This window comes from Podarcis erhardii (genome assembly GCF_964252035.2).
Source record: "Podarcis erhardii genome assembly, chromosome: 14".
Lineage (NCBI taxonomy): Eukaryota > Metazoa > Chordata > Lepidosauria > Squamata > Lacertidae > Podarcis > Podarcis erhardii.
In genome coordinates, this window is record NC_138503.1 from 30,991,743 (window position 1) to 31,004,214 (window position 12,472).

General features: G+C 47.1%; 1 protein-coding gene across 3 annotated transcripts in view; it reads right to left on the bottom strand.

The window, feature by feature from the left end:
- The window catches only part of GRID2IP (Grid2 interacting protein), a 61,269-nt gene that overhangs the window by 38,119 nt on the left and 10,678 nt on the right, over positions 1-12,472 (bottom strand). The window contains exon 1 of one of the 3 annotated variants that reach the window (XM_081840625.1): positions 9,679-10,410. The exons of the other annotated variants lie outside the window; for them this stretch is intronic. Coding sequence (XP_081696751.1) covers positions 9,679-9,692 — 14 coding nt within the window. The 5' untranslated portion in view covers positions 9,693-10,410. Of the gene's footprint in view, positions 1-9,678; positions 10,411-12,472 lie in introns of those variants that run through there. 3 annotated transcript variants of the gene reach the window in all.

Below are 12,472 nucleotides of genomic sequence, written 5' to 3' on the forward strand. Positions count from 1 at the left end.
GGTGACTTGTGGGCCTAGATCTGCTGCCATCCCCAATGGCCCAGAGGCTGCTGCCCAGAGGCAATTGCTCCACCTTGCCTCAAGGGAGGGCCAGCCCAGCTCTTTCCCGATTTGTAGTCAAGTGATGAGCCCAGAATGGCACATAATCAGAGAGAAGTAGAAGGTGGGATATTTCTATCTGCTTTCTCTGCACCATGCATAACCTTATGCACCTCTATCATGTCTCTATTTTCTTGCCTTTTTTCTAAACTAGGAAGCCCCAGAGGTTGCAACCTTTCCTCATCTGGGGATTAGTCCTAGCCCTTTGATCATTCTGCACAGGTATCATTTTTGCAGAAGAGGGAAAGGCAGCCATCTGGTCAGGTCCCGGCCTTGGATAACAACCCCTTGAACTTGTTTCAGCTGCTGGGGAGGTTTAAACAGCCGAATAGATGGGGTGAGTCAAAGAGACACTCACATCCATGTCAACAGGGATTGTGCAGAAGACCCTCCTGGTAGACTTTGATCTGTCATCTACCAGTCCCCAAACCTCTTGCCTGATGTGGCTCTTCATTTTTCTTCATTCTGGGTCACCTGTTGACAACTCAGTGAGAGCTGGTGGACCAGAGAGGGATGAGTGGGTTATCATTGCAAAAGCAGCTAAAGTGTACCTTGGACCTATCAGCTCCACAGGAAGACACATCTCCGGGTAGATTAAATACATCACACTGGATTACTCTCAGTTTAGAGCGTATAAACCCAGCCAGGCTGCCAGATTGGGAGGGGTGGGAGGAGTGATGAAATGCCATAGCCTCAGGGGACTGCGTTAGCTTGAAACTAAGGACCAATTTACCCAGTTATAGCTGCCACAAATTGCTGGACTTGGCATGGCGGCCAATCTTGCCAATATCTCTGCTGCAAACTGAGATCCTTGAGGCCCATGTCTCCTGCTGGGAAAGGCTCCAAGGACTGTGTAGAGAGCATCAGAAGGCTGGAGTGGGCAAAGGAATTTTTTTAAGAGCAGAGAATGGCATGGTAGAGGCAGCATCGCTCTTCACAAACACAGGTATCCACCTTACACCAAGTCAGACTATGGTCGCCTTCACGCCATACATTGAAAGCCATATCATACCACTTTGAATAGTCATGCCTTCCCCCAAAGAATTCTGGGAACTGTAGTTCGCAAAGAGTTTGCTGAGAGTTGTTAGAAGGCCCTAATTCCCCATACAGAGCTTTGGCTCTCAGAGTTCCCTGGGAAGAGGCACTGGTTGCTAAATCACTCAAGGAACTGTACCCCTGTGAGGTTCTCCTAACAATTCTCAGAACCCTTCACTACACATCCCAGGATTCTTTGGGAGAAGCTAGGGCTGTTTAAAGTGATATCAATGCTTTAAATGCATGGTGCAAATGTGGCCAAATTGGTCCATCTAGCTCGGTATTGCCTACACTGACTGGCAGAGGCTCCCTGTGGGCTTCAGATGGGGACATTCCGCAGTCCTATCCAGAGATGCTGGTCCTCGAATCTGAGGCCTTCTGCATGCATAGCAGACGCTCTACCAATGAGCTGCAACCCTTTCTGCAGGAATACAAGCTGCTGCCTTCCAGAGTCAGACCATTGGTTTATCAAGCTCAGTGTTATCTACCGTATTTTTTGCTCTATAAGACGCACTTTTCCCTCCTAAAAAGTAAGGGGAAATGCGTGTGTGTCTTATGGAGAGAATGCAGGCTGCACGGCTATCCCAGAAGCCAGAACAGTGAGAGGGAGCGCTGTTCTAGCTTAGCCACGCGAAGCCTCCGCAGGGCATGGGGAGCCTTCATCCTGCTGCCCTGAGAAGGCTTCGAGCATGCGGCTCTTGCGGGAGGTGGGGGAAGGGACAGAGCGTGTGGCTCTGTCCTTTCCTCCACCTCTTGCAAAAGCCCCCAAGAGCTGCGCTCCCTTTAAAAAAGAGGGCAGCCCCTCAGTCCCTTTCCCCACCTCCCGGAAAAGCCCGCAAGAGCTGCGCTCCCTTTAAAGAGCCGCGCAGAACATGTGTGCCGCTCTTGGGGGCTTTTCCTCCTCAGGGAAAAGCCTGCTAGTGCCGCACACACGCTCCACGCGGCTCGTGAAAGGGAGCGCTGAGCAGAGCCTGGGATGCATACAGGCTCTACTCAGCACTCCCTTTTAAAAATATTTTTTTTCCTTGCATTCCCCCTCTAAAAACTAGGTGCGTCTTATGGTCAGGTGCATCTTATGGAGTGAAAAATATGGTATTTTAACTGGAAATGGCTCTCCAAGGTTTCAGGGGACATGCCCAGCACTGCCAGGAGACGTCATTGAGGGCAGAACAGAAATCGATCAAGTGAATACAATTGGTCTTAGCGCACATTGTTTTGGGTGGTGGCTTTTTTTTAAGTCTGCAAACAAAGCATTGCATCGCATTGATTGCATTTATACCCCACCTTTTCTCCAAGGAGCTTAAGGTGGTGTACATAGGTCTCCCCCCATCATCATCTAATCCCCACAACAACCCTATGAGGTAGGTCAGGCTGAGAGGCAGTGACTGGCCCAAGGTCACCCAGGGAGCTTCATGTCTGAGTTGGGATTCGAACCCTGATCTCCTAGGTCCTAGTACAGCACTCTAAACACTACAGCACACCGGCTCTCATGCAAAATTGATTGTTCTGTTTTGCAGTTTCTTTTGCATTGAAATGAACGTAAGTTGCATAAATAGTTACATAACTCACCATTAAGTAGCAAGCAGTGATAGGAATAACATGGTATTTGGCAGAAACCGAACTGCATTGGAACAAAAACATAGGGCAGGGTGGAAATTGTTGTCTTCTTACATCGCTCCCCAGGAGTAGCCTTTGATATTGTGACAACTCTGGGAAATGTTTTTGGCTGGCAACAGATGACAGCTCCATTCTCTCCCCGCATCCCCCACTATCACATCACTACAGCTTTTTTTCTGACGGGTTTAGTAGGGCAACCTCCTGTCTGCATTAATCCCCTCCATGCATACCCCCTGCTGCCATCTGCCTGGCTTGCCATCGCTTCACATGGCCCAGGGCAGGAAGCCAGAAGAGGGGGAGGGAGAAGAGAGGAGAGAGGCCTCCGATGCTCTGCCAGGTATTTGGGTGACCTTCCCTATTAATAGGCAGAAACTCAGTCCCTGGGGTGCTATCACTAGACTGACAGCTTGGTGGACTCCACAGTCGGCTGGGATGCATTGGAGAGGGGTGGGACCTGCTGCAATGCACCTTAGGGTAACCAGAGAAGATCCTGCCTTCCCTGCTTGGGGAATGTAATACACACTGATCAAGTGGCTTTTGTCCTTCGTCCTCTTCCGAAGGGTGACTCTGCCAGAGGAACAGCCAAGAGGGATCGGAAGAGGCAAAGCACAAAGGGCTAGCAAGGAACCTTCTGTCCCCAACTCCTCTCTTCTAAGCAGGCTTTCATAGGATCCTAGAGCTGGAAGGGACCCAATGGGTCATCTATTCCACCCCCTGCAATGCAAGGGTCTTTTGCAAAGCGAAAACAGCAAGCTTTTTGCTCTGGCTCAACCCTGTCACTCCCTGGCTGGCACTGTCCCCAGGGGAACTTCTGGCCACATGTCTCATGTGGGCCACTGCACACGGCTTGCCAAAGCCAATGCAAAATTCCTTCAAAGGGGACAGAGCTGGCCGGTCCTACCATGCAGCAGGGGGGAGCAGGGTGCTTCAAGTGCAGGTGGAATTTAGGGAGATGGATGAGTAGAGGAGTGTCCAAGAGATGCAGCTTTTTAAAGTTGGCCCTCAAAGAGATGGAGGGTAAGGCAAGCTCTTGGGCTGGCCCTGAAGGGAAGTTCCAAAGGGAGAGCGATGCTCCTCAGGAGAGACTGAGCAGGCCTTGTTTTGATAGTTGGGAGTGTAAAGCTCCTCCTTCTCCCCAAGCTCCAGGAGCAAACTCCAAAGTGGGGGCCCAGCTGACATTTGCAATCTTCAAAGCCCAGTCAATCGCATTGGTTGACTTGCTGTCAGTTCTGAGTTTTCCAATTCTAGCAGACTTTGAAATAATGGATCAGATTTTGGCTCCCCGCAGTGCTGATGCAAACGGAGGAAAGAAGCTCTGTGGATCAAACAGTGGCTCCTATGATCTGACACACACACATAACAAAAAAAATGCTTTTTTTTACAAAACTGCAAAAGCCTTTCCTTAGCTTGCTCAAGTCTTCTGCAGCAGCTAGAGCAGCTTTCCACAACCTGGTGCCCTCCAAATATTTTATGCTACAAATCCCATCAGCCTCAGCCAGCCTAATCACAGAGACACAAGCTAGATCCAAAACATCTAAAGGGCACTGGGTTGGCAAAAGCATCATATCTCTTGATGAATGCAAAGAAAAGTGGACTCTTTATTACTGCGTTTGCAATTGTTCAAGATAAAACCAATTTTTTGGGGGGGGGACTACTTTTGACATTTTAATGGACGTTTATTGTTTGTTTACAGATAGTTGCCTTGGTGATATTATCTTGTGTCGATTGCAGTAGTAATTGTATCACCACCCTGTTCATTGTTTTATTGTTTTGGCTCCCACCTGTCTGCCCATTCTCAAAAGCAAGGGCTGGCGGTCTGGTTGGATGGGCTCCTTCGCCCACTTGCTTGCTTACACCAAGGCCGCCTCAGCTCCTGGCAACCAGCACCCCCTGGCCAGCCCCAGAGGCACTATTCGCCTGTGGAGCTTGTAGTCAGTGTTGCAACAAACAGCTGTGCAAGCCTTTGTGAGGCAGAGATGTGAGAGGGCATCAGAGGAGGGAGGGAAGTAAAGAGGGACAGATGACAGGGTTGCCTGCTGCACCCCTGACCATCATTCAAGGCACCTTAGGGTGCCATGGCACACTGGTTGGAAACCACTGCCATAATGAGAAGCCCACAAGGAAGAACCGAACACAAGAGCATTCTCCCCTCCCGTGGTTTCCAGCAACTGGCACTACAGCCTCAGTGTGCTTAGTCTGACAAACAGCAGTCCCCATAAGATCCTCCCATGCCAACAGGCATGAGGCAGGATGCTCAGGGCACTTCCCCCCAGGTCTGAGAAACCAAATGGCTCCCACAGTACTTCACTGGTTCAGCTGAGCAAGGAGTGCTCCAGGTGGGTGGCAGGAGGGGCTGGGAATGGAGTGTCTGTCTTCAGGCCAGAGGGTTGGCCATGTAAGAATCCAAAATTATCCACATGGAATCAGATTGCCTGGGAGAGACAGAAAGGGCTCAGTCTGCTCTCAGCCCTTGTTGGAGCAAGTGGCTCCCTTTGAGCTCTCCATGGTCCTGAAACTCCTACCTTCAACTATCAACTCTAGCACCAGACCAGCAAGCAGTCAAGAGTCCTGGGGAAGAAATGCATTGGAAGGCTGGTCTGAGATGGTTCTTGCTGCCTGAAGTGCAGGACAAAATGCCCCACCCACCCCCATCAGACAACCCATGTACAGAAATGAAGTGAGCTGGCCCTTGAATCCTTAATTCCTTACCAGCATCCTCCAGGGACTGCACAGCAAGCAAAGCTCTGCCCAGCATCAGCCTCCCCAGGCACCTGCCTCCCTCTGCCTAATGACAGAGCTGGCTCTGGTTCCCAGTCATGACTCAGGCCTTGAAACTATCGCCCCTTGCCAGGCCTATGCAGAGAGACTTACCCAAATCCCGTTTGTTTTATGGGTTAGGGTTATTTATCCAGCAAGCCTCACTGATGGGTGCAACATTTTAATACTGTCACATTTTTAGCAGTTTCTGCAAAAACAAAACATCCAAGCACAGAAGAAGGAGAATAAATTGATTGTTCTTCAGCTACTGCTAAAACAAACTCTACAGCGTTTTCTTCTGTAGTGGAGTATAGTGTCCCTGATGGGAAGAGATTTAATCTCTGCCAGAGACACAATGCAGCTCAGTTCTAGAAGCACATGTTCCCCTGCAACCTCCAGGCAAGAGGGAAAGAAAGTAGCTCGACAAAAGAGGAGGCTGTCTAAAATATGTGACCTGCTGCCCTTGCTAGCCACTGTTGAAAAAGCAACCAAAGTAATAGTGGCAAATCAAAGCCTCCATCATACTGCATTGCAGAAAGGGAATATGCGAAAGCCTTTTGGAAAAGGGAAGCTTAAACATATAACTCATTATGAAAGGTCTCTTGGGAGATGAATACAGATACTCTTAAATTAAGTGTAGCCAAAAAGAACTTTTTAAAGAAAATATATTGGATGCTGAAACCACAGTCCAAAACCATTGCGGTTTGTTGTGTGAAACTGCAGTGCAAGGGTTCCTTCTGGTCCCTTACCTGAGGTTTACCTTTCCAGGTACTGAAAGAAGTGCTCGACATCAGTGCCAATTTTGGAAGCCAGTACCCTGAGATGTTGTTGTATAAAACCACAATTCTGCTGAGAAGAAGCTGGATTTTATACATCCAACCATGTCAAGCAAGGGTAAGGAAACAGTGGAGATACGAACCAGAAGGACCCATTTGAGGTTATTAGTTTGAGTCCATAGTGTGAGTTGAGACCAGTTTTTGAGTCCATAGTGTGTGTGCAGTCCAGTGTGGTGTACTGGTTAGAGTCAGGCTAGGACCTGGGACACCAAGGTTCAAATCCCCACTTGACCATGAGGCTTACTGGGTGACCTCATCTGCCTCAGAGGGCTGTTGTGGGGATTAAATGGGGGGGGACGACCACATACACCAGCTAGAGCTCTTGGGAGGAAGAAGGTGGGATATAAATGCAATATATGAAATGAAATGAATTAAAAACCAAAATGGAAAGTCCAGGAGGTACAACTTAGGGTGACCTGGTGCCCTTCACATGTTTTGTACTACAACTCTCATCAGCCCCAGGCAGCAACTTGGAAGGCACAAAGTTGGTGAAGGCTGATCTGAAGCAACGGCAGGCAGAGAAATACCACACCATCCCTCAAACCCATTACAATAGCAAGAAGAGAAGAGCTCAGGGACAGGGACAACCCAATAGCCCTCTCCTGCATTGTAGGGCCCTTTCCCTTCAATTCATGGCAGCCCATAAAGACTGACTGCTAGCTCAGATCCTTATACTTTATGAAGATAAGAAGCAGCCTCATCCATAATCAAATTGCTGGTCTACAGCTCTTCATGGTCTCATTGATAAGGTGGTCTTTCCCAGATCAGCTACTGGGGATGTTTCCTCAACCAGAGATGCTACAGATAAACCCCAAGACTTTTGGGGAACAAATCAAGTAGAGGCCTGAATCTTTTACTGTGCCCTGCATGTTTCTGGGTAGGAAATAAATTTGGGGGGAGTGATCTGAGTCACTAGGTAAGGTATTAATTTGAGGGGATAATTAATTTAAGATGACCTAATTTAGAGATGATTTAGGAGGGTAATGAGCAGTGGTTCTTGGAGGGGAACTGAACTGATCTGCAAACCTCAGAGCCTGCCATGTACCAAGCCGAACCATTGATCCATCTAGCTCAGTATTACCTACACTGACTGGCAGCAGCTCTCCAGAGTTTCAGGCAAAGGACATTCCCAGCCCTACTTAGAGATGCCATCAGGGATTGAACCTTGGCCCTTCTACAGGCAAATCAGCCACTGACCTATTTGCAGCAGGATCTTTTGGGAAATTAATGGGGGTATATGAATCAAAGAGGAATTGGGGTGAGATATTCTGGGCTGGGCTGCAAATTAAATAAAGGATTGATTTGGAATTTATCTGAAAGGGAAATCATTTAATTTGCCTTCTGTGGCATTCTAGATCCACATCTGTTCATATGAACCGGTATGGGCAGATTTCATACAAATATGCATCTCTGGTCCCATGCCCCAAATCTTTTAGGCCCCTAGCGACATCCCCGAATGCAGAATCTTCACCCCCAGACTGATGCCCATTCCCCATGCTATAAATCTATGTAATGCTGTCACTATAAGCAAAGCAGTTTAGCCATCTGACAACCCCCCCCCAAAAAAAAAAATTGCAAATACTTCAGTGAACTAATTACTGATTTTGCAGCATACTGTGCTTGTCATGCTCACCCTGGAAAGGTGACCCAAAATAGGCAAGACTGACTGCTATATTTATAGAGGACTGGCCAAAGTAGGTGAAAGAGAACGGAAGCGTTTGAGTTTCACACAATTCTTCATTGGGAATGTGGCAATCTTTCAAGTACACACAGAGCACTGCTGAGTTTCACAAGTGACTGGAAAACAGTTGCCTTGCTAGGTCTGATAATGGCAAAAGCTGGAAAATCTGAATTGATAGCAGGCTGCTTGCAAAGCTAGCCTTAAAAGTGCAAAAAGTGCAAATGTTTTCCAGTAGCTTGGAACCCACCAAGCTGACTCTAGTGAGTTCACTTTCCATTCCACCAAGGGAAGAATTATTTGAAGACTGAAAGCTTGCATACCTCTGCCCCAATCTGCCCATTTCAGTTTTTCCAAGTTTCTTATTTTTCCAGCTTGCCACTTTTCTTCACGAGTGTGATTTTAAAAAGTCCTCATCAGAATTCATCAACATTACAGGACATGTTTCTCCTAAATATACACATTTTGCATGTAATTTGCACATTTTTGCAAACTCATTTAGTGGATTTTTGGTACATTATTTTCACATATACTTACACTTTCCCCCCACTGTATAAATTTTCATATGCATTTTTTGTGTGGGGGGGAGAACCCAGCTTTTGCAATCCAAATATCAACTGATAGATGTGTTTCTATCTGCATGTTGGTTCCACAACTGAAAATCAGGTAAGGTTCACACTACAATGCAAACTGAGCTGAACTGAATTTCTCCACCCATATCAGCCTGAGCTGGTTCAAATATTTTGCCCTTACTCCCTGCCTCTTCAGATTATAATAATGAAGGGGATTGGGTGTCTGACCGCAATGTGTCTAGATCAGTGGTAGAGCATCTGCTTTGCATGCAGAAGTTCCCAGGGTTCAGTCTTCAGTGGCATCTAATAGATACAGCTGGGGGGTGGAAGTCCCTGCCTGGAGAACCACTGCTGCGAGTTAGTGTAGACAACACTAAGCTAGATGGACTGTTGGTCTATGTGAGTTGTGCCAATGTAATGCATGAACCCAGAAAGAACCTATTCTCACATCAGTGGGGGACCAAGAAGCTTTAGGATCACGGGTCCAGAATCACTATTTTAAAAGAACCCTTTCCCAAAAAGTGTAGCACCCAGCTTCTCTGCAACCCCCTGCAGATTTAACAGCGGTCCAAAGTCATCTCGAGCTTTGAGCATCAGCAGTCTCCATCATCAAGATTACCCACCACCAGCCCCTAACTGCCCTGTCTTGCCACAACATCTGGTCACCCCCGCTGACCTTGGTGTGTGACAGTAACCCCATGGTGTCCAGGCCACCGTTTCCCTGGTAACAAGAGCCCGGAAATCCCTTTTTGTCATGAAACGCTTTGGACGGGAGGACTCTCATGCGTCTACCGGACTGCAGCAGAATTGTAAGCCTAAAATAAAAAGTTTGTCTCTCTCTCCCCATCTCCCTCTTTAACTGGGTCACATCTGCAAAAGCCGGTTGTTTTCTTTGCTTCCTTTTCTCCTTGCTCCTAGAGGATGCCAGCAAACCTTTGCAGATGCAGTGTGCTATAATTCATTGCAGAATTAAGTGGTTTGAGTAAAAAAATCATAAAGGCATTCTCTCTCTCTTTCACTCACACACACACACACACACACACACAGCCTTCTGAGTCCAAGAAAAGACCAATTTGCCACTTACCCAAGACAGCTCATCTTCCGATTCTGTCGTTTTTCTCTTGCATCCTTGAATGGGAGACTAAAAATGTGCACTTTTCCAGTGTGTGCAAACCATATGGCAGTGTTGGGGGGGGGCGTTGGAGAGACACACAAACAGGAGAAGCACGTGCTCAGCCCCTCGCCTCCCCGCCCCAGCCAAAGGGATAAAGAAAATGTCAGCAAATTAAAATCAGATAGAGCTTAATTCTGGATAAATAGGTTAGAAATCCATGGGAGCCAGAGAAAAAGAATAAAACAAATAAATAAGCAAACAAATAATAATGATTAAAGGGGAAGGGGGGGGAACGAGTCTAGTGGAGAATGTGATGGGGGGGGCAGATGCAGGGGGTCTTTGATCCAGCCAGAGGATTTAGCATGTGTCGGATGTAGGGAGTCAGGGAGGATGCTACAAGCAAAATGCTATGCAAGGAAGATATCAATCGCTCCTGCAAAAGAGGAGGGTAGTGTACTGTATATAACACAAGAGGCTGTCCGGAAGAGTAGCAGTTCTCCCACCCCGCTCCCCTTGGTGGTGGAAATCAGCAATGAAGGAAGATCCAACCAGGCAGCTACAGAAGGTTCTTGTCTCTCCTTGGAATGTCAGAGATGCATTGCTGGGCATGGGAGACTACGGCCGCAGTCAAGGGTGCGCATGGAGGGAGATGGGGAATGATTAACAATCTCATGCCACACATGCATTAACACACACACAGGCACTCTCCCTCCCCCAAAGCAAAAGCAGCAGGAAAGTTGTCTCAATCCCACAGCACAAGTGGCAGAGCTGAGCATGATATCAAAGCCCAACCCTGGAATCCACTCTGCGTGGTGTCAGTGCTCAGCCCTGGAAGGTTCCAAGAGAGAACAATAGCAGCAAAGTCTCTGCCACGGTCTCATTGTCTGACCTTGAGCAAGATTCTCTCTCTGTCTCTTGCTCGCTCTCTTTTCGACTCAGTTTTCCCATATGAGTAATGGGAACACAGAGCCCACCTCATAGGCTCTAAAGCTTTTAAAGCAGTACTTTAAAAAAAAGCAACATAGTAAAGATAATTGCAGTTTTCTGTTTTCCACCCATCCACCACCCACCCTCCCAATCCATTTTTCCTTTTGAGTTGTGTCTTTTAGTTTGTACACATGAGGGCAGGGGACTGTCTTATCATTGATTTAAGCCTCTCTGGGAGTTGTTTCAGGATGAACAGCAAGAGAAAAATATTGTAAATAGATAAATGATATTAATAATGTGTCAAAGAAGATAAAATTATGGCATTGGTACTCTCATGCAGCAAGAGGCAACAAGATTCTATGACCCTCAAAGTACCTGCATATGAACATTTATTAGAAAATGCCCAGAAACCTAAAAATTATTTTTAAAAATCAAGATGGATGGAGGATGTTAGAAAGAAGCCAGATTTTCAGTTAGAGTTGGAAATATTAAGCCCATTTCTGAGCACCGCAGTTTAAGAAGGATGTTGACAAGCTGGGACATGTGCAGAGGAGGGTGGCCAAGATGATCAAAGATCTGGAAACAAAGGCTACTGAGCTACGGTTGAGGGAGTTGGGTCCGTTTAGCCTGGAGAAGAGAAGACTGAGAGGCGATGTGATAGTCACCTTCAAATATGAAAAGATGGAGCAAGAGTGTTTTCTGCCGCTCCAGAGGGTAGAACCCAAACCAAATGACCAGGAAGGAGATTCCAATTAAACATTAGGAAGACTTTTCTGATGGCAAGAGCTGGTCGACAGTGGAATGGACTCCCTGAGAAGGTGGTGGACTCTCCTTCACTGGAGGTTTTTAAGCAGAGGGTCATCTGTCAAGAGCTTCCTGAGCTGTGATTCCTGCATTGCAGGGGGTTGATGGGACCTTTGGTTCCCTTCTAGGATTCTAGATTTCAGTGTTGGTAGCTTAGACTAATGGAGAGGAGAATGTTGCCCAGATGAAGTCACCTTCCCAGCCTGCACTATGTCTTCCCCTCCCGTATCCCCGGGGATTATTCCGCAGAGGGGCACTGTCTGCACGTGAGGCTCATAGCAGGGATTAGAGACCCGGGGAGCTCCTGGTCATTAAGCAATCAGGCCTCCATCTGGCCCTGTTTTCCCAACTCCTGCTTGTAATCTGTGGAACCAGGAGAAATTGCAATATCCAGGAAAAAACTCACAAAGGGTTAGGCATAGTGGGATGCCAACGAACCACACAGCCTGAGGTTAAGACAAACCTGATTCCATTTGCCAACAGTCTTCCTAGTCTCTTGAGCACAATCCTGGATATTACGGCATCTCAAACCTGCTGTTCTTTGTTTCCCACCCCCAGCAATGTTATCTGGGCTTAACTTAACAATTGCAACTTTAAAAATAATAGAATTAACCAGTCCAAATGTCATCATCCCACAGTCCCAAGGAGAGGGGTGGAAGTGCTTATGTACAGAGTACGCAGGTAGGAATCAGGAAGAAATTTGGTTTGGTTCACCATTTAATGCCAACACACCTAATATGTGAACTGAAATACAGTGATCCTTTTGACCTTTGCATTTGCTCTGAATTCAGCGATGCAGTTCTCCAACCAAACAGTGCAGGCAAGCATGTGTGGGCAAAAGATTCATATATACTGGTGAAAAGGACATGCAAAAATGTGTGATGTTAGGGGAAATTCCTTGCAAAAATGTCCGCATTAGGCAAAATTTCATACAGAAATTTGTACGTTCAGGAGAAAAGCTCCCTCAAAGTTCTGCGAGGACTTCCTTTATCTAAAAAAATTGTAAGCTGGTGCAAGAAAGTGGCAGACTGAG